The 22,718-nt window shown below is 34.7% G+C and overlaps 3 protein-coding genes across 4 annotated transcripts; 2 read left to right on the forward strand and 1 right to left on the reverse strand.

The window, feature by feature from the left end:
• The first annotated feature begins 1,626 nt into the window (after nucleotides 1–1,626).
• Nucleotides 1,627–7,257, forward strand: ccdc65 (coiled-coil domain containing 65). Its single transcript, XM_042725436.1, has 9 exons — nucleotides 1,627–1,691; nucleotides 2,214–2,370; nucleotides 2,711–2,878; nucleotides 3,039–3,208; nucleotides 4,104–4,242; nucleotides 4,655–4,852; nucleotides 4,970–5,182; nucleotides 6,471–6,623; nucleotides 6,883–7,257. Exons 2-9 carry the CDS (start codon nucleotides 2,227–2,229, stop codon nucleotides 7,174–7,176), a joined length of 1,479 nt encoding a protein of 492 aa, XP_042581370.1. The 5' UTR covers nucleotides 1,627–1,691; nucleotides 2,214–2,226; the 3' UTR covers nucleotides 7,177–7,257.
• Nucleotides 7,258–8,768: 1,511 nt separating this feature from the next.
• fkbp11 (FKBP prolyl isomerase 11) lies at nucleotides 8,769–11,923 on the reverse strand. The gene is made up of 6 exons (XM_019072625.2): nucleotides 11,486–11,923; nucleotides 11,200–11,262; nucleotides 9,930–10,017; nucleotides 9,717–9,750; nucleotides 9,487–9,557; nucleotides 8,769–9,080 (listed from the first exon to the last, which is right to left on the reverse strand). The coding sequence occupies exons 1-6, from the start codon at nucleotides 11,597–11,599 to the stop codon at nucleotides 8,872–8,874; spliced, it is 579 nt and encodes a 192-aa protein (XP_018928170.1). The 5' UTR covers nucleotides 11,600–11,923; the 3' UTR covers nucleotides 8,769–8,871.
• Nucleotides 11,924–13,259: 1,336 nt separating this feature from the next.
• LOC109055405 (ADP-ribosylation factor 3b) lies at nucleotides 13,260–20,634 on the forward strand. Of its 2 annotated transcripts, none has more exons than XM_042725437.1 (5): nucleotides 13,260–13,413; nucleotides 15,505–15,794; nucleotides 16,326–16,436; nucleotides 17,060–17,184; nucleotides 17,924–20,634. In XM_042725437.1, exons 2-5 carry the CDS (start codon nucleotides 15,647–15,649, stop codon nucleotides 18,083–18,085), a joined length of 546 nt encoding a protein of 181 aa, XP_042581371.1. In that variant the 5' UTR covers nucleotides 13,260–13,413; nucleotides 15,505–15,646; the 3' UTR covers nucleotides 18,086–20,634. The 2 variants fall into 2 exon arrangements, with proteins under 2 accessions (XP_042581371.1, XP_042581372.1); XM_042725438.1 differs by having other exon boundaries at nucleotides 13,281–13,413; nucleotides 15,576–15,794.
• Nucleotides 20,635–22,718: the final 2,084 nt, after the last annotated feature.

Consider the following 22,718-nt stretch of genomic DNA (forward strand, 5'->3'; position numbering starts at 1 on the left):
AGTGCTGTAAAATTGAGTATTTTACCATGCATGTTAAGGTAATGGGTTTTTACTGTAGCATTTTACATTCTTTTCCTGTTAAATTTTCTTTTTCTTTATAATGAGGCATGGCATGTATGAACACATGATATGAGCTGATGTTATGACATGCACTTTTTTTTTTTTATCCACTTTAAGTTTTTATGGTCAGTTATACCAAATGCAGAGGTATGATTATACTACATAACCAAATGGGGAGAAAAATACAGAAGGAATCATTCCAGTCACCTTCTAATATCTGTTTGTTGTTCTCAAAATAATGTTCTTCTGAAAAACCTGGTAAATCTGCTCTGCAATATGATACAGAACAGCAGATGACAAGAGACAATATGGTACATGGAGAAACAATCTGTTCAAAGAGGACAGCCATCAAAACCAGAGACGGCAGCTCTATAACATCAGCTAGCTTAAGCAGATAATAGCTCTCAACCACGAGCAAACTCTAAGCATTGATGAGGAAAAGCTCTTAAGAGGGAAGTGAAAAGGCCAGAAAAATACATAACAAAGGTGACTAAGACACAGCTATCCTGTTCACCAGTACATGTGATCAGTTAACTTGCACTTCTCTTGCTTTTGTTGACTAAACTCAAGACACAAGGAAGAAATGTTTCCCCAGCTAAAATATTTCAAATAATAATCAATTAAATTGCACATTGCACATACAGTGTTTATTTATATACCACCATAAGATCAATAATATTTGTTAACTTGAAGTCACTAAAACTAAACTGAGCTATTGAGAAATGTAACTTTAATCATGTGTTCTCTCAGACAAAAATCAATTTATTAGAACTTGTCAGTTCAGAAACTGAACCCATCTGTAATCCTGGCTCTTGATGCTGAGCATTTTAGAAGATGGCATGAAATTGCAAAATTTTAAAAGCAAAACAACTGAAAAATCTGATTTTACCAGGAGGCCTGTGGTGAGTTTTATGGTGTAAAAAAAAAAAACACCAGAGGTTGCCAAAACCTCACATAAATCACATTAACATAAAATGCAATCAGTTTAATGTGCTAAGTCAAGTAGTACAATTATTGTTATAACATATTTTGCATGTCAGTCAACTGACTAAAACCAGTGGTCTATTTTTATCTATAATCAGCAATGACAACAGGTTACAAAGATCATAAGTAATAACTGTAAGCTTGTGTTTTATATAGGCTAAGTATAAAGATAACACAGTATCACAAATAGCAGAATGATTAGAATGATTAAGCTCCAGGAATATTTTATTATGCTTTTTCAATAAAAAATAAAAATAAAAAAAATAAAAAACGTAATGTTAGTTTACATAATAGCTGCTTTACATTACATCTGCTGCTAATAGCTAGTATTACCTTTAATGTGTTTTGTGCCTTTGATATGAATGCCTTTATGTACATATAATCTGTCAACTATTGAGTTTAATAATCATTAAAAAATAAATAAATAAATTCAGTACACTTGAGCAAAACGACTTGATGAAAGGTTCATAATCGTGCATGCATTTTATTTTATGTCACGGTCACAACTAAATTAATTTCTGTGATGTGAAACACGCACGCGCCCTACTGGATCCATATGGCAGTGCAGTATCTATGGTGCAGTAGCCTTACTTTTGGTTGCTAGGAAACAGTCAACAGTCAGAGCCAGCGCGTGTGGACGGCGAAGGGTAAGACGATGTGAAATAACGCTAGCACTGCTAAAAATATTTTTACCAGCCAAACGTGTAAATATTTCAACTGAAAACATTTCTTTCTTTATGTCTACCGCTTACTGTGCGGACAATATTTAGCAAAAATCTGCATGAACAAGCTGCGTGACCTTGGCCTTTAATTAATCTGAATGCAGGATTCGTTGATGATTAGTACAAACTATCTATCTATCTGGATGACAACAAACCTTATTAAAGTACTTTTTTTAATATTTGGGGCACAATTTGTGTCTTGACAAACTTTCTCTCAGAAGAAAGGATACAAGTACTCATTTGAAATCATTGTTTAATCATACTGAATTAAACTCAGACACAAACAAACGGATGGTTTGTATTAGATTATAAATACTTTTCATGTTTTTGTGCCTATGCCTGAGGAATATTATTATGTAATCTTTAGTTGTTGGTTCAGTGTTTTAGCAAGTTTGGTTTTTGTGTAGTTATGAAACGCGTCTTCTCTTTTACATCTGTGATCCACAGAAATTAAGCAAGCATGCCTAAAAAAGCAGGGAAGAAAGGAGGCGGAAAACTTGTGGGGATGACAGAAGAGGAGAGGCTCCTGTACATGCAGCAGAAGGCTCAAGCTGAGGAGGAGATCGCCAAGAGAAAAGAGGACATGCTCACACACTTCCTCAAGGTATGCCAAACACCTGACAAATAACATAGAGAACATATATGAGGAAAACAGTTTAGAAATGGTCACATTCAGAGGGCTTTTGTTTGTCATAAAATCATTTTGTAAATTACATTTTATGCATATAATATTTATCTATGCACACATATTTATGCATCAGATTAACTAAATTTTTTTTTATTATTTATTTATTTTACTCTATATGTGTTCATTGTTTCTGGTGTATCCAGAACTGTTTATATATATATATATATATATATATATATATATAACTTTCTAATGCAGACAGATTAATGCTTGTGAGGCAAGTGATTTCTGCACTGACATATGATTTGTTTTTTAGGATAAACTGCAGAAAGAGGAGAGAAACACCGTACTGAATCTCCATAAGCTGCGGCAGCAGTGGCGTGCTGTTTTAACACAGACCAAGTCAGCAGAGCTACACAATGACATGTCAGTGCTCAGCCAGAACTTTGAGAGAGTCCTGGACTACAAAGACGACATCATTAAGGTGACGACACCATTTAAGAAAATATCATCGATTCACAAAGCTTTAATGTATATAATATAGACTAGGCTGTCACTTCTAACTTTTAGGAAGATCAGGATGCCATCATTTTTAGAAGAGGGTGGAAGCAGCAAGCTTGTGTGTGTGTGTATGTTTTAAACAGAGTTTGGTGGTTGATCTGTCTGAGAGGGAGCAGCAGTCAGAGCTGGCACGCAGTTCTCATCTGCAGAACTTGGACTATCTGTTAGAGCTTCATAGGTGTCGGCTGGCAGAACTAGAGTTGAACTTCAGCACAAATCTAGAAGAACTTGGTTCAGAGTATAATACTGAGAGGTACGTATACACACACAAACATTTTGAATGTAATGTAGTCTTTTTCCCAGTTCCTGACAACATCAGTTGGGTAATTCTATTTGTGCTGAACTGTTGAAAATGAATATACTTTTGGTTGTCATTTTGCTGAAAACTTACCCTCAGAGTTTTTTTTTTTGTCATCAGAACAGATTTGGAGAAATTTACCATTACATCACTTGCTCACCAATGGATCCTCTGCAGTGAATGGGTGCCGTCAGAATGAGAGTCCAAACAGCTGCTAAAAACATCACAATAATCCACCAGCAATCCACACAACTCCAGTCCATCATCAATTAACATCTTGTGAAATGAAAAGCTTAGTGTTTGTGAGAAACAAATCCATCATTAAAGTTTTACTTTTAAACCATTGCTTCTGGCTAAAATATAAGTTTATAATCTATAATAACACTTCTTCCAGTGAAAAGGTATGCACATTTCTCTCCTGATTCAGACAAGATGACTTTTTCTCTGGTTTGGAAGTTAAAAACATCTTGATGGCTTTGTTTATCACAAACACACAGCTTGTGAAGTACTTTACCTGTGGATTATTCTGATGTTTTTAGCAGCTGTTTGGACTCTCATTCTGACGGCACCCATTCACTGCAGAGGATCCATTAGTGAGCAAGTGATGTAATGCTAAAAATCTGTTCTGGTGAAGAAATAAACTAATCTACATCTTGAATGGCCTGAGGGTGAGTAAATTTTAAGCAAATTTTAAATTTTGGGTGAACTGTCCCTTTAAGGAATTGAATTAAAAAAAAATGGGTTTAATATATTATACAATTTAATAAGAACTGTTTAGGAGCATGAAAATGCACGTCAAAGGAATGAACAGAGTTAGCATCATCTGTACTATATTGGTTTTATATTTCAGAGAGCAGATTCTTTCAGCGCACCAGCAGGAGAGTATGTATTTGGAGAAGGTGATGTTTTCCATGGAAAAGCATTACGCTGATCTTGACAATGAGGCTAGACGTGACTACGAGAGCACTCGCAATCAAATAAAAAAACAGGTACTGGTTTCATTATGTTTACATTTATTAATTTGCCAGATGCTGTTATCCAAAGCGACTTAAATGAGGAACATTGCAAAAAAATTGCCATAGTGCCAACAATATTCATAGGTTTAGTAAAAACTAGATTAGTAAACAACAGAAAAGAAGAAAAAGAGAAGTTTAAAATTTTTTATATATATAATAAAGTTAGAGTAAGTACCTAATTGCATTAACCTAATGGATTACAAAAATACAGATTACACAAACGTGTGTGTGTGTGTGTGTGTGTGTGTATATATATATATATATATATATATATATATATATATATATATATATATATATGCAAGAATCTGTATAATATTTAACAAACTATTAAGACAGATTATTATGGGTTTAATATAATACAATGATTGTTGTGAATCTGCAGAACAAAGAGGATAAGCAATCAGTGAAAGATCAGATGGAAGGGGTTGTGGAAAAACTGTGGCGGGAACTGCAGCAGGTTTTACACCACTACAATGAGACCACCAAAGACAGATTCATCGCAACTGAGTCTCTGCAAATCAAGGATGGACAAAGTGCTAAAGAGATTGACACGCATAAAAAGCACATTCAGAAGCTGCAGGTCAGCAACAAAGTAGCTGACTACTTTGAAGAAGCATTTTTCCCCATACTTCCAATTGTGTTGTTTCACAGATTTGATGATTTTATTGCGATTTAAAATGTGTTGGAACATCTGCAGGAGTCTATCTCTGCTCTGCGCTGCCAGCTGAGCTCCAGTCAAACTGGAATAACAGCTCAGCAGCTTCATTCAGGCCGTGAAGAGCTCGCCCAGAAAGTTCAACACTTCAGAGTCCAGCTCGCTGAGGGCCAAACCGTTCGGAGAAAGCAGCTCACCAAACTTACCATTCAAAGCAGCGATGCTACTAAAAAACTACAAGAGATTGTAGCCATGGTACGTTTATGCATCCACGTTTTTTTACACAGATCATTTACAAAATATTTCCACACCATCAACAACAAATTATTCTTTATTTTCCAAGCATCAGCTTTGTCCCTTCAAGTGATGCCATACAGTAGGGAATTAGGATGCCGTTTTATATTTCTAAATATTTTATTAATTTTTATTTCTTGTACGTGTTTCAAGTGAGGCATCAAAACCTCATGGAAAATGAGTAGAATTAAACAATAGAATTAAATTTATTATCATTATTGTTATTTAAATACATTTTCATTCAAAATAAACAAAACTGATAAAAAATGATAAAGCTATGTATTTAAGAATATAAATGTACTGTAATTATAGTATATTAGATTGATCATAATATAATTTATAATTCATCCATTCACCTATATAATATAATATAATATGTGACCCTGGACCACAGAACCAGTGATAAGTGACAGTTTTTTGAAATTGAGATTTATATTGAATAAATAAGCTTAAATTAGCTTTCCATTGTTGTATGGTTTGTAAGGATGGGACAATATTTAAAAATCTGGAATCTGAGGGTGCAAAAAATATTGAGAAAATTGCCTCAAATGAATTCCTTAACAATGCATATAATTAATTGGCAATTAAGTTTTGATATATTTACGGTTAGAAATGTACAAAATATCTTCATGTAACATATCCTAATGACTTTTGGCATAAAAGAAAAAATTATAATTTTGAACCATACAATGTTTTGTTGGCTATTGCTATAAATATAGCAGTGTGACTTGTCCATGGTCACATATAATATAATGTAATGTAATGTAATGTAATATAATATAATATAATATAATATAATATAATATAATATAAAAAAATGTAATGTAATGTAATATAATATAATATAATGAATTATGGTAGATTTCCCAGATATTTTTTCCAGTATTCTCAAGAAAAAAATTATATCAATATCAAAAATCTCTTTCAAACAGTCAAACATTCCATGAAAGAGACTGTAGTCATAGTTTTTTCATAATAAAGTTCAAATGCTTATAGCAAATTGGTCATGCCATGTTATAAAATAACTGAGTGGGTCAATAAAAGATGGTTGTGCACAAAATATGATGAAGCTTGAAATAAGACTTGTCGTCTAGGTAAATCCTTTTAAGTTCTTAAAACAGGGAGAAACTGCTTCTTGTATCATAAGAAGACTTAGAGTCTTTGTTCTTTGAACAGGGATGCATTTTGAATATGTATTGGGAGTAGTGTTGGCTCTGGAGTGGAGGTCATACTTCTCTCTCTTCCATAGGGGGAAAGGTTGATTCGTCTCTCTGAGATGTGTAGTAAGCTGGAGACCGAGTATGAGAAGGTTCTGCCCTTCTACACATCCTCACTGAGTGAAGAAGAGCTGAATAAGGAGAGATCCAATGCCATGGAGCCGCCAACTGAGAAACTCGCTCAGGTAATGAGCACAGAGCTCAAGCTTATTAAAAACACTCTCAGTAGTCCTTCAGACACCATGTTGAACTTGCATTCAACTTGCATTGTGGCACAACCCCATGAATTTCAGATGGGGAAAAAAAAAACATTTTCTCAATGGATATCAAGTTTCAATTAGATATATATTACATTGTGAACTACTGTATTTCATGCTAATTCATTACTTTAATTTGACGTGTAGCATTTATTGACTTTTGACTTGTCCTGTTCTTTGTCCCCAGCTAATGCTTGACTATTTGCCTCTTGAGAAGTTCTGGCAGCGGTACAACAAGGTTCAGCTTGAACATTTGTGTCTGAAGCGAGAGAAAACGCTGCTGTTACAGGAGAATGAACGACTGAGGCTCTATCTGAAGCAGTATCTGGATGAAGTTTCGGTTTCTGATGAGAGTTTTCGGCAACAGAAACTTCTGGTGGTGTTGTCTCCTTCTCTTCAGGACACTGCTGCCACTGAGCGACGCGATAAGAAGCGCTATGTGGTCCAAGAAGCAGCAAATGTTGTGCACAAACAGTTTTAGGGAATAAGAATGCAGTGTGTAATGCAAAAGTATTTTTGGTTGCAATTAAAATTAAAACAGTCTGTTTAATGCAATGATCTCAGTACATTTTATTGATTAATTTTATGATTTTAGCAGATTTTAAACTCATTAAATTTATGATTTTAGCAGACACTTTCTTCACAGCTTTTTCATACTTCCGTATATCAAGTTGCGACAGTTCCATAGAAAAAAGAAGGGTTTTAACGTCCTTTCATTTCCTCAAGATGATGCCAAATCATTGAAGATTCCAAAAATTCCAATAAGAATTTATCTGGAGGGGTTTTAATGCGTTCTGTATCCAATGTGTCCTGTTTTCCAAAATTCTAAAGCAGAAATACTAAATAGCAAATTTAAGTATGTTAATGTACATCAATAGCAGTAATTCTGTGTTGTGAAATTCTAATATTGATTCTATGGATTTGCTCCAAGGTTTGTCTGCATTTTTCAAACTCCTTATCAAATACTGACCCGGAGTGAATGTTATCTTTCTGCTTTTACTCCCATTGACGTCAAGAGGCAGTATAGATGAATTCTCTAAACAAAACGTCTTCTACATCAGGAAGAAAGGTCGATACATCTTAGAAAGAAAGGTGAAGTTCATTCAGTTGGGAAAAAGTCTCACTATTCACTCCCTCTTCATTATTTGAAGACATTTTGCAACTCATCATCACATGACAATAATCTCAGCTATAAATACATGAGCTCTATCCCTCGTGCATGACAAGATGACTAAAAAACCTTCAGAGGTTGATGCATGATGTCCTTAAATGCTGTCCTGCTGTATATAATCTAGTAGTGCGACGACAGGACAACAAATAACATGAATCTATGTTCAATGAAGCCTGATCATCCAGTACATAACATTTATGATCAGAGACAACAAAGGTTACTGTGAAAAATGAAAGTGAATGAAAATATTGCGATCTGATGCAACACTTTATGTTTTCAAGGTAAACTTTTTTTATGAGTGAGAATGATGTATTCACAGATACACACTCAAATGTACTGTAAGGTCATAAGAGCAGCTAAAGCAATTATACAATAAAAGCAATTCATCTCTAAGTCTAGTTAATTTTTAATCAGCGAGTAAAGACAAAAATTACTGATTAGGATGAGTTTCATTTCAGACTCAATGCTGCTGACATTTTAGCTCATAAACATTAATACACATGGTTTAAAATATTTAGCAGATTTCACTCAGAAATCTGTTCTTATAAATGGTAATGATATTTCGCAGATTTACGATATATTTCAGCCCTGGGAAATATAAGAGAACTCTAAAATGTTTTTAAAATTCTTCTTAAATTTTGAATTGTAGAGTATATTTAATTGAAACAAGTAATGGATAACATATCAGAGATGTTTGAGGCAGAATGTTTAGGCTAAAAAGTGTGTGCATAAATGACAAAACCCCTAAATTATACCCACTTTCTCTCGATTTCTGGTATGCTTTGAAATTCTGCTAAATACACCTATAGAAATACATTTTGGGGCCACTGTACATACTAAGACACCTTTTGTAAGTGGCTCTAGATAAATGTATGTTCAATGACTTACATGTAAACATAGGAGAGTTTTAATTGAATGTTTTAATGTCCTCAAATAAGTCACAAGAAAAAAAAAGCACCAAAGCATTTTTTTATTTAAATAGTTTATTCTTTTTGGCTTTAAAACTTATTTCTTCTTGCTTTTCTTGTCTTTGCTCTTCTTCTTGCCTTGAGGTTGTGCACGTGCTTTGTTGTAGAGGTAGAGACCCACTAAACCCAGTAAAGTGGGAACCAGCGCCAAGCACAAAAGAGGCAAGATGTCATTAACTATCTTCTGCCACGGCGTTTGCTGGGACAGAGAGATCACCTCCACCTCAAACTCAAGTGTGCTGTCCCCTGTGAGGAAACAACATGATTTAAAGGGAGAGTCCCCCCCCCAAAAAAAAGAAAATTCTGTCATTGTTTACTCAACAAGAACCTGTGTGACTTTCTATCTTCTGTGGAACATGAAAGGAGATATTTTGAGGAATACTGATAACCAAACAGTTTTAGCTCCCATTTTTGTCCATTCAGTGTAAGTCAATGGGAACAGAAACTGCTTGCCAACCAACATTCTTTCAAATATCTTTTTCCATGTTCTGCAAAAGATAGAAAGTCCTACAGGTTCTGAACAACATGAATGTGAGCAAACGATAAAAGAATTTTAATTTTGGGGTGAATTATCCATTTAATCATTCAAAAAAAGAATCCTTATTACCAGCTTTACTAGCTTAAAGCCACTATAAATATATGGCCATGCTACCTGGAATGGTTGGAGGGTATCCTCTCTTTCCATACGCGAGATGAGCTGGAATCGTGGCTTTGATTTTTTGTCTGTGCAAAAACAGTGCCAGAAAAGACTGAAAACGGACTTTAAAGTGGGTGATTCAGAGCTTTTCTTGAAGTGTTCTTCAACATATTCAATCGCTGTACTTTTACCGTCTCTGCCTACATGCATTGCCAAGTGACAAGCAGGCGTTGACTTCAACTTACCCTTCACACAATCCGACCAGGGCTTGCTCTAGGCCTGCCAAGCAAAATAACGGGTTTTAAAGATATGTGCAATTGTGGAAACAGCACATCATTTCTGTTTATTTCCATGGATTGCAAAAGAAAACATGACCTTAATTACATAACTGTCTTTCTCTAAAAAAGTTCTGTTGTTGTGAATATAACATCATTTGGGGTTGGACTGCAGCCTCATACCTGTGATGACAGACCTCTTGCCCAACTCTACGACCAGAGGCTCACGAGACAGAGAGGTGTCAATCACCTTCCCGTCCATTAATCGACCCTGCACAGGACACAAGAAATTATGTTGCATTCATTTTATGTAGATGCAGCAAATTATTTGTTGTAAATACATCTAGAACTTAATAAAAAAAGACAAAGAAGTAATAAGTTGTAATAATATCTGTGAGGGTGTTGGAATTGTGAATTCACTTGTAAACGTTTTGGAAGCACTAGTGTTATACAAAGACACAATATATAAAGAAGGCGTATTTTAATAATCGTGTTGGGGCATGTTGTCACCAGGTGTTTTACATTTTGAAATTTAAAAACTATATTTGAGTATATGTGTATGACATTTGAATGGTAGTATATATTTAATAGAATATTTAATTAATAATAAATGATTAACAAAACAAAAATGTTTGAGACAGTATGTGTATGTGTGTGAACCTATACCTGTGTGTATATATAGTGTTATTATAGTATCATTAATATACTATTATAGATTTATTAATATTTTTCATTAAACGTTTTTATATTTTCAGGTTTAAAGTGAGCTATTCTGTAATGTTTTGTCACTTTGTTGTGTAAACTTTGTTAAAGTTTAGTCATTTTGTTGTGTTTTTGTCATTTTATCTGTTTGTTTTTTAATAACTACATAGTTTGTCACAAAATGTAACCATGTGTTAAATTAATTTAGTCATTTCAACAAATAAAAATCTCTTTATAATTTTCCCTTTTTTATTTTTAGCAAATACTTCGATGCATTGACCTAATTTAAGAACTATTCACGGAAGTAAAAAAAAAAAACCTCGGCCTCCTCTTATACGTTCCTATAGCGCTCTCTCGAGTCAGGATCACCGCGCGCTCGCTCTGACTCAAATGCTGACGTGTTGCTCCGCCTCCTCCACAACATTTGGTTCCGCTTAAAACTAAAAAACTATTACAAATAACTGCATTTCGAAACAAAAAGATGTGTCCACGATGAACTTCTGTTCTGTATGAACTAAAGAGGAATGTGTTCATCGTGTTTATCTCTCTCACGTACTGCATTTCTGTCAGATATGGCGAGTCCAGATGTCAGCTTGAGTCTGCCACATCACTGAACGATTTCATGTGCAAATAACCTCCCGAGAGTCCATTTTGACGCATTTTAAGTCAATCATACCAAGAGATTTCATTGGGAGCTGCCTCGTTTTACAACATAATAGGGTGTAAAGGCGCAACGCGTTGTATTTATTACCGTGTAATGGATTTGAAGCGTGTCTCCCATCTCGGATGTGACCGTGCATGTCTCTGGCTTCACCTAAAATGGTCAAAAACATAATATTGAGAAATATTACAGAGTGGACGTCATAAGAAAATGAAATGCGCAGACCATCGACTGTACTAAAATAGATGCAACATTGTGAATATGCATGTTAAATGTGCATTTGTCATCAAAGCACGCATGCATCGAGCTGCTACGTGGACTCTTGTAGTAATAGTCACTCTAGTCTTTAAATAAAAAAAAACTTGACCCAGCTTACCAACGTCTCCACAACCAACTGTTCGATCACGCTTTCACTGCTGTCTCCGTCCTCAGCTGCAACAAATGCAAAAGCTGCGAGAAAAATCAAGGCGATTCCTGTCCGAATTCGCATCGTGTCTCACGTTATGAGAAAATCTGCACCAAACAATGACCACAAAAAAGGATAAAAGCTACTCTAAGTGGCTCACTTCCGTCACGAGAGTCGCCCCACTGCAGACTGAACGAGCCAATATACACTCGGACACAAGAAGTCACCGGTTAAAGCTGATGTGTTATTATAGTGAAGAGATAACGGCAGGCTTTTAGACGACCCTCGAGCACTGGACCAATACCTGGGTCACTGGAATCCCCGCCTTATAATCCGCCAGCATCCCAGAAGTCTCTCCACATGGCTGCTGCTGTTAGAGATCCGCCCCGCTGGAGGCGCGTGGTGTTCTGCGCTTGAGAAAAGCACTACTGCATCATTTTTTTCTCGATTTGTTTAAAGGCAAAGTGTGTGATTTCTGCAAAACAAGCGTCAGTAACCGGAACTAAAAAAAATAATAGTTGATGTCAAACAAGTTTCTTGAAAACTCCCCCGTCTTCCATTGCTCGTATAAACAGATAGCCCCGCCCCCGCCACGTCGAACCAATGAGCAACGAGCATGAAGTATTTTAAGATCCGAAAAGTACGCACTACAGCTTTAAGATTATTTTCTTTACAATAAACTTTAATAAAAACATAGATAAATGTGAATTATATAAATTTTAATCTATAGTCTATATAATGTTTCTGCACCATAAATAAGCTATAAAGACATTGCCTAACCTCTAGCCTATAAGTATAATTATTTTCTTTGAGTTCACATCTTATCTTTATATTTTTAAAGGGTTAGTTCACCCAGAAATGAAAATTCTGTCATTAATCACTCACCCTCATGACGTTCCAAAACCTTCGTTCATCTTCACAACACAAATTAAAAGATATTTTTGGTAAAATCTGACCCTCTGTAGACAGCAATGCAACAGGATTTTCATTTTTGGGAGAACTATCCCTTTACGTTATCCTTGAGTTATCATGTTATCTTTGCAAGTTATGTTATTTTATTATCACTTTTTATTACTGTTATTTTATTATCATTAGTTAATGTTATTTTAGTATCCCTACTATTATAGTTTTTGTTAATATTTTGAATTAGACTTTTTAATTTTCTGTTTTCATTGTAATTTAAGGTTAAGTGTTTTTTTGTGTGTAATATTGTGTATTTAGTTTTTTTTTTATTATTATTATTTAGCTTTATTTGAAATATATTTATGTAGGCTATAGTTCATATTAAGTTTTAATTTATTTTGTTTTAGTCATTTTAGTGCTTTAGCTTAAACTAAATGAAAATGAGAAATGCCTTGCCTTGGCAACTAGCTGAAATAAAACATTAAAAAAAATATTTCAGTAATTGTTTATTTAATTATAAGAAATTATATTTTGTAATGGTTTTAGTTTTAGTATAGTTTAACATTAACAAGTCTGAAGTAGACCGCCATAAACTATTTCATATTAAGCATCAGTTTAACAGTTTATTTATTGTTTCATTTCAAGACTCACAATGTCTTTTTATTTTCCCTTTTGTTTCCCTCAAATAGCCCCAAATGGGTCAAAAATGAATGCAGGCCTACACATTTTCTGCTTCAATACGAAAATGCTAGATATTTGCTAAGAATTTCCAGGGAATGTTGTAGTGAAGGACTGTTGTGTTGTGACACCTCAAGCATTTCCTTGACATGTCATTTGTTTGGCTATGCTACCTGACCTGACTGGAGGCAGTCTCGAGATGCGAAAACCAAACATCGCGAGAAATCCCCATCCAAGCCTGTGCTGTCGGCGTAAACTCTCGTGAGATTTCCTCTCTGTCTCTCCGTGTCCAAAATCGGCTGGTATCAGCTCGCAAGGTAATGCAGATACTTCAGTTATTGTGTTTGCTTTAAAATGAAGCTTTTGGAAGTGGTTCCGACGGTTTGAAATGTTGTCTGTACGTTTGGTGAAACATGACAGCGCGTCTTATATTGCTGCTGGAAACAGAAAGGAGCAGGCCTTCCGCGAGGCACGCACCGTCTCTCTATCTCTCCAAATGAATGAAGATCTGTATTACAGATGATGTGCTTGCTGTCTTACGCCTCTTCAGATATTATGACGGCTCGTATTGCGCTCGGGTTTGAATTGATTCTGGTTTGCTTTTGCATGAATTGTAGTGATATTGCATAAGAACAATTTCATCCATCTGCTTCGTGCCAAACGCCTCTCTTCACGGAGAAGCTCCGATCTTTGTATCCTGCGCCGACATTGTCAAAGGGTCGTAGGCCTTTATGAGCTCCAGCAGTAATCTAAATGATTAATTTAGCGCCATATTAATGTTTTTAAAGACCATCGTATTAGATATCATGTGATAGCGCAGTTGTATTTCGATGTCTCGTGACTACATTGTTGGGGTCTGTTGCAGGGGTTTGAGGAGAATCATTTAATAACGAGGATGCCTTTAATAAACGACGAAGTCTGTTACAAAAAAATAGTTGGAAATTATATTCGTGATGTGTTTCGTGTGGAAGGGGTTTTCTGGAGGTGGGTCGGGCGTCAGCACCATGGACAGCTCAGCCGGAGTCAGACCCCCGCAGCATCATGATCAGATTATTATTCCTCACAAACACCTTCTCGTATTACTGTCTTAGTAGACACATTTACATGTGCATTAAGTATACTTTCATGCTGGTTATGCAGCTTTAATATTGTTACCTTCTGTCTTGATTTTAAAGGGGAGGCCAAGGCTAGTTGTCACACTTCTGTCATTATTACTACTTTAAAAGTCAGCTTTTTTCAAGGCATGGTTTACGAAACAGAATCTATTTAACATTTCCACTGTGGCTAGGAAAATAGAAAGATACAAATCAACATAACCCAGTCACAATATGGACACACTGCTAGAGATAATATAGATTTGTGTATTTGGACATTTGACTCAAAGCCTTACAGTTCCTTTGATAAAGCCACTGTGTGACTAACCTCAGGCTCCCTTAAACACGTTTGATTTTAAATCGAAGCTTTATATACTGACAGTTCGTGAATTAGGACAAGTCGGTTACCGGGGAATGTGTTCTACATCTCGGATTACTCCATCTGGGAATGTTCAGGGATGACTAGTGGGGGTTTATATGAGAGGGATGAACAGATTGCTGGATGGCCTGAAGACATGGCAGGATCATAGTTTCTTCAGTTCAGTATGAAGCTTGTACACATAAAGCAGTCTAGTGAAGATCAGAAATGTATATGCATCCAAAAGCATCATGTTCATTCAGTCTGCTTGCAACTTCCAAATGCGTCTTTGATAACCAGCGGGTGAAAGAATGTTCATCATTTACATGTTAAATTCGCACTTGACCGCACACTTTATGTAGATCATTTGTTCAATATGAGGGTGCATATTTGTATCTAAAGCATGCATATTTGTACCATAACGGTATGTATTAGTATCTATAAAAAGTAAATATTAACACCTAAAAGGAACAAAAAGTACCTTTTCAAAAATGACAGCATTTGTACCTTTTTGGAATCAAGTCTCTCATTCTTATTTGATTGAACAGTAAATAAAAAAAACAGTAATATTTCAATTTGAAATAATTGTTTTCTATTGAAATCATTTTTAAATGTAATTTATTCTAGTGATAACAAAGCTTCAGTTTTCAGTGTCACATGATTCTTGAAAAATCCTTTTAATATGCTGATTTCATGAAACATTTTTTATGATTATCAATGTTGAGAATGTTTCTTCTTCTTGTTAATATTTTGGTGGAATCCGTGATGCTTTTTTTCAGGATTCTTTGATGAATAGAAAGTTCAAAAGAACAGCATTACTTTGAAATATCATTTTTTGTAACATTATAAATGTCTTTTACTGTTACTTTTGATTTATTTAATATGCCCTTGCTGAATAAAAGTGCACATTTTATGTGAGTGAGAATAACATTTCCTTTTCTTTTTCCCTTTCCAAGACTCTAGATTCTTTTTCTCAGCTAAATAACCTTGTTTCTCAAGGCTTTCAGTTGTTGTTTTTTTACCTCAGTGGATTGTTCCACACCAAGGACTCACAGCTTTCTGGATTGTGATTGGCTAGACGAAGCAAAACATTGAATCATGGGGAATATTTTTGGCAATCTGCTGAAGAGTCTGATAGGGAAGAAAGAGATGAGAATTCTGATGGTTGGATTAGATGCTGCTGGTAAAACCACCATCCTTTACAAACTGAAGCTGGGAGAGATCGTGACCACCATCCCAACCATTGGTAAAATCCTTCTCGTACTTTATTCTGTCATTGTGTTGACTTACAATACTATTATTCAGGTAACTGTACATCCTTAGGCAGAATTCGAGGTCTGAGACAGTGTATAAATGTGTATGTATTTCATCATATAATTAACTTTTGTGAAACAGTTGGTTGAAGAACATTTCCATTCAATTTTTTTTAATCACAGTTTAGTAAATTCATTTTCTTGTGGGATAAGGTCATTTCAATTTGCTCTTTGAAATTAAATAGAGAAAATCATTCAGTTGGCACTTACACTGTAACTTTTAGTTTCCATTTAGCTAAATATTTTAATGCTGGTATTACTGTTGGCAAATATAAATGCTTTTTATAACAGAAACTGCTAGGTATGCACTATTTGTAGAAGTCTGTAAGTTAGGAATTATGTCAATTATTCTTAAGAAATTGAAAATGTTACAGTTTCCCTAGTGTCTATGCATATACACTATCTAGAGCCTGTGATTCTGGGTCACACCGTGTAAGTTTGTGATGTTTGTGTTTGTGTTTTAGGCTTTAACGTGGAGACAGTGGAGTACAAGAACATCAGCTTCACTGTGTGGGATGTGGGTGGCCAGGATAAAATCAGACCTCTCTGGAGACACTACTTTCAAAATACACAGGGTGAGTTACACATACACTCCACTTCTCCCACTAAAACACAAGCTGGATTGAGTTGACTGTACAAATGATTGTAATTTGATGTGTCTGTGTAGTTTGTGTTGTGTTCAGGGAGCACACACTGCATTTACACTGCTGGTCCTGCAGAGCCACCTTGTAAACATCAAGCAGGGTTATTATAGCTAACTAAAATTAAATCCATTACTTGAATTATAATATACAAAAAGGGAAAGAAAAGAAAATATGTATAAAAACAATTATTATTTTATTTAAAAATGTATTTTATTGGACTAGTTCCCTATAGGCAGCATTATTAATTTTCATTTAGTTGAATTTTATGTTTTAATATATAACTAAAACTGAAATACAAAAAACGTTAGAAAAAATATATTCTTTATAAAATACATAACGTGTGTATATGAAAAACTCATAATGATGACATAACAGAATTCCTAAGACATTAGCTAAAATGTAATTAATAATGGGAAATATTGATAAAAACTTGTTCTTTAAAAAAAAAAACATTGCATAGCTGAAAAAATCTGTTTATTTTTTGAGTTGTGTTAATCTATGTTGAATTAAATTAAGTCTCTATTCTTTATCTCTGCTCATTTTTCTTTCCTTAGGTCTTATCTTTGTGGTTGACAGCAACGATCGGGAGAGAGTTAACGAGGCGCGGGAGGAGTTAATGAGGATGCTAGCAGAAGACGAACTGCGTGATGCTGTCCTTCTTGTCTTTGCAAACAAACAGGTACTGTGATTTTTTTATTAAAGCATCCCTACTACCTGACAGATCACGAAATATATGTCCTAAAAATAATGTAATATTTTGAAATTTATACTACCATTTAAAAGATTTGGGTCATATTTATGCAGCAAGAATTAAATAATTAGAAGTGACAGTAAATACTTGTACAATGTCACAAAAAATTCTAAATTTCAGATAAACGCCATTCTTTTGAACTTTCTATTCATAGATAACCCAGAAAACTTGTATTTTCCAAAAAAAAAAAAAACTACTTTTTTCATAGTAATAATTGTTTATTTTTCTTCAAATGAAAATATATGTATGTTTTTTGTTTGTTAATGTTAATGTGAAGACTTGAGTAATGATGCTGAAAAACCAGCTTTGCATCACAGGAAAAAATTACATTTAAAATTTTACATTTGTTATTTTAAAATTGTAATGCTTTTTCACAATATTACTGTTTTAAGTGTATTTTTTTTATCAAATAAATGCAGTTCTAGAGAGTTTATTTTAAAAAACATAAAAAAGTCTTCCTCAAACTTTTCAATGTTAGTATATAGGTTACTAGCATAACATTTTATATAAACAGGAAACATGTCCACCAATGGGCAGTCCATAATCTATTGTCTGAATTTCTGTGGCTAAATTGTATATTTATTTTTAAATAAAAATATCTGGTCCTATCTAAGCAAATTTTCAATTTCACAATCTACTCTCTTGTTTTATTCCTCCTTGACTCCAGGATCTGCCAAACGCCATGAATGCAGCTGAGATCACAGACAAACTCGGCCTCCATTCGCTCCGCCATCGCAACTGGTATATACAAGCGACCTGTGCGACCAGCGGCGACGGTCTGTACGAAGGGCTTGACTGGCTCGCCAATCAGCTTAAGAATAAGAAGTGAGGGGCGGGGATTTTCATTACGTGGCCGTCTCTCGATTTGGGAAAGGGGTGGGACTAATTTGGCCTTTGGAATCATTATGTTTGGTTTCTTTTTGTTTAATTTTTGTTATTTTTTTGGTTGTATTCTGGAAAAACACAGTATGTGGTTTATGGAGCCTTCTACGCTCTGTGTAAATCATTTGTAGGTTTGTACGCACATTCACACGCAGATCAATATTTCCTCTGTTGACTTTTCCATTTCAGTGTATGAAAAGTGTCGGTTTATATATATATATATCAACATTTAGTCAATTTTATCATCTTTCCCTCACTCACTCGCTCACATGTTTACAATCAGTGATCAGTGTTGTCCTTGACTGCCATGAAAAAGATTGTTGGGTCTAAGTGTGCTCATGCATTATGTAATATGCTTATGTATTTCCTCTTATTGTCGAATTGCTCAGTAGATGCGATTATGATGCAGTTTGCCTCCTCACACACACAATATCAACAGTCTGCGATCATGGCCGTTTGTGATTGCATTAGATACCCTGCTGTGTTTTGCATGGCTCTTTCTCTCGGTGTGGTGTTAAGCGTTGTGGTGTAGTAGAGGTTAGATCTGCATGTGTGTGTTTAGTCACACGAAGATGGTTGGTGTTGCATGCTGCTTTGTGGCTGTGCTGTACAACAAATGTCGCTTATCACACATCCCTCGCCTAAATTGTGAGTCAAACGTGGTGATGTTGGGTTGTCCACCATAATTCACATTGAAGCGAAGCTGTAAATAAAGCTTTTTCAATCAAATGCCCTTTTGTTGTAGATTTGACTTGGCAAGTTGTTGCATGGATATTGTTTTGTATGAATCACTAGCATTGTCTGCATGATATGCATGCTGTGCTGTTAGTCCAATAGATAGATAGATAGATAGATAGATAGATAGATAGATAGATAGATAGATAGATTAGATAGATAGATAGATAGATAGATAGATAGATAGATAGATAGATAGATAGATAGATCGTGAAATGCTGTTTAACACAGTCCTTTATTAGTTGCTATACTAATTTGCCACCCTGACATGATTAGTAGATTGTTATGACACTAAACTGTTGCCTATTTTTTGCTTTTGCTTTCATATTAGTGAACAGCATAAAACAGCACACACACACATGCATTAAACCTCGGTATGTCAGCGGTCTGCGGCAAACTGCGTAATAACTGCATAATCTGCTTATGTGTTTATTTGCATGTTTCATGCTCATAATATGTTTTGTGGGTTCAGACTAACATATCGCCCCCAACGAATGTGAATTTGTTGAATCAGTGCATACATTTGGGCTTTATACATGGTGTTTTGGATTATTATAGTTCAGAAATGAGAAAAATATATAGATATGTATATTTAAAGTAGGTTGTCTTTTTGTGTTTAACACTTTATATTCTATAACATAATCTATATCTGTTTCAGACTACAAGGACAAATGACAAATCAAATGCTAACCTATTTAACCATGTGAGCTAGTGTAAATACAACAAAACTCTTATACTGCATTGCGTATGTGTTGGTAATCCATCCATCACACAGAAATCTAACACTAACACAGTCTGTTTGTAATTGTATGTGTTCCTAGCATTGTTTGCTAGTTTGCATTTTTGGCATTTTCCACTTAATACCCAGCACCTTTACACTAAAACTCATTGATATGACTCTTACGACTGTATGAACATTATAAAAGGCAAGTCTTTTCAACCTAGGACATTATTCGAATGGAGTCTTGTTTTATTTTGAGCGCTGTAGCATGTGGGTGATGCAGGAACGGGAGAGTTACCAAAACAACTGTGCTATTTAGCAAGACACTTAACCTCAAATGATCCAGTTTGGCTATGGAACATAAGCTTAGTTAGCTTAACACACTCTACAGTAATATTTCAGCATATAATGCAAACAGTGATATGTCTGCAAGGCCATTTCAACACAAGTCTGCAGTGTGAATCGTCCAGTCTGTTAGGTTTTGTGGCCTTATCTTCTTACAAAAGTGTGTTTTCACAAGGTTATTTATTAACTAAGTTATTGGGTTGATTGTTTTGTTTTAGTCGATCTGGGAACAAAAGGGGATTAAAAATTTAAAAGCATTTATTCTTTGCATCAAATAGTTTGTGTGCTTATTGAGTAACTAGGGTTGACTTTTTAGGATGGTTTAAAGTTTGATTTGATCTTCTTCGATATTATATATTATTTATGTATTTATTTTGGTGAGTGTTTTGGTGAATGTGTTTTTACTTCTGTGTGCTTATGCATTTTCTTTGTTGATTTTTTTACTGTGTTGGGTAAATCATTTGAATGGCTTATTCAGTGTCAGTGAACATAATCAATGAAGGGGAAAACAGTTTCTCACTGAATAATTAATCAATGAATAAATAGAATTTAGAAATCATGGATGAAATGTGTAATTATCTGTTACAGTAGATTAAGAAAGATTATTGTTGATTATTATGATGTAGACACCAAAATCTTTCTCTCCCTCCGATTGCTGACTGTAACACTACACTCAAATAAAAACATGAAAATTATTTTCTGTGTCTTCTTTCATTTTACATCGTTTTTTTTTTTTTTTTAAGTGGGCCTAAGAACCTTAAGTAATGACCACACCTGCTGGAAGATTATAGTGGATACTGTTGAATAAACCTATCCCTCATGATCTGGAATATGCTTTAGTAAAGCCACCTAATGACTTCATCATATTGGATATTATATGTAATGTCTTATATTGATCTTTGGTAGGCGCCAGAAATGGATCATGTCTAATCCTAGATGTAATTACAGTTTAAATGGATTGCATTATTTATTGTAAACGTCTCACAAAGATAAACTGTAGGCCTATATTGAGTCTCTTTCTGCACTGCAGTCCTTTATGTTCACCAGAAGAGGGCAAAACCAACAGTTTCAGACACTTTTTAGTTTGTGAAAGGAAGTAAAGAACAAAAAGCATAGACTATTGGCATTACGGCATATGTGCTTGCCAGTGTATAATATATACATTGCAAAACATTCACAAACCCACAAGATTTTCAAAGTAGGAAGTGTGTGAGAAAGCTTAATCAGATTGTGAATGCTGTTGGCTGGTGAGATATTAACGAACAAGGAATGTGTCCCAAAATCATAAAAGAACTTGTTTATGCGCTGCACTTCCCTGTAAAAAGAAAAAAATAGTATATGATGTATCAGAGCATATAGAGGACAGTAAAGAATTCACTAAGGGTTGTAAGTATGCCTGTTTGTCTGTCTGTGTACTTGTTTGTTCAATCAGTGCCTCATACAGACTGGTAGTGCAGGAAGAGCTGGTCTTTAGAACCTGATTTCCAACTGTGACTACAAGGGGGAAGTTAATTGTTCAAAAAAAAAAATTGCATGCTCTGAAAACAAAAACACTTTAAACAATAATTTGATTAACGTGTAGCATCCATTTGGGCCGTGTCAGATTTGAGGAACTATAAGGAATATGCTTAATAATAAATAATAAATAAATAAAGTGTATTATTATTTTTTTTTTTTCAAATAAAAAAACAAACAATTATATTAGATTACAATTAAATGCATTATTGTGAGGCACAGTATGTGATAGTTTAGTGTTTACTGTTGAGTCATTTAGAATAAATTACAAAAAAGACATTAGAATGGGAAAAAAGAAACAATATAAAAATGTGTATAATAATTAAAAATACATTCTAATTTCTAATTAATCAGTTATTCAACTGATGTGATTTCTGTGTCTGAGAGTGAAGTCTCAACTAAAAGTTTAGTGAGTACTGTTGGGGAATTATGAGTACAATCCAAAAATTACAAAATTTTAATAAAAATTCAAATGAAATAAAATTTCTAAAATAATATTAAAATGTATTATTTTGACAGTTATTGAATTGCTTTTTTTATTGGTTTTTGTTTCAGAGTGATGTGTGATTTTAAAGTTTAGTGTTTCCTTCTGAGTCATTTAGAATTTGTAGAATTACAATGTATACATTACAAACAAGGAAATCAAAATGGAAAAACATAAATAAAAATATATATATTTATTTAAAATGTATTATTTTGGCAGTTATTTATTATGTCTGAGAGTGATGTGTGCTCTAAACACTTTCTTGTCTCAGAGGTCTGAAGCCATCTGAACTCAGGCACAAAGTTCTCTTTGTGAGACTGTGAGTCCAGAGCCATCAAAGAAACACTGATAAACTAGTGGACGATACCGGCACACAATGCCAGCCTTGACTTACACACAATGAGCCCCTTACTCCAAGATGACATTATTATCGATACAGCAAAGCCCGGATGTGTGTATATGTGTGTTTGTTCAGGGAGAGAGAGAGAAAGAGAGAGAGAGAGAGCGCAATCTTGGCACATAAATATATCACAGTCTCGTCTGTGTTTTCAGTGTAGGCTGTGAGGGAAATTCAGAACACTGTCTGGTTCACAATCAAGGCTTTATGACTTGTTTACATGTTTGAAATAAATCAGTGCACGAGCTTTGGAATCGCAAGGTCGACGTCACCTTGATCAGACCCAATCAGCTTTCAGCATCGTTCACCTGTACGTGTAAACAGGTAACAAACCTCGAGACAGCATTCCTGCGCGCTCAAGCCTTCATATTTACAAACGTTTA

Source organism: Cyprinus carpio, chromosome B6 (assembly GCF_018340385.1).
Source record: "Cyprinus carpio isolate SPL01 chromosome B6, ASM1834038v1, whole genome shotgun sequence".
NCBI lineage: Eukaryota > Metazoa > Chordata > Actinopteri > Cypriniformes > Cyprinidae > Cyprinus > Cyprinus carpio.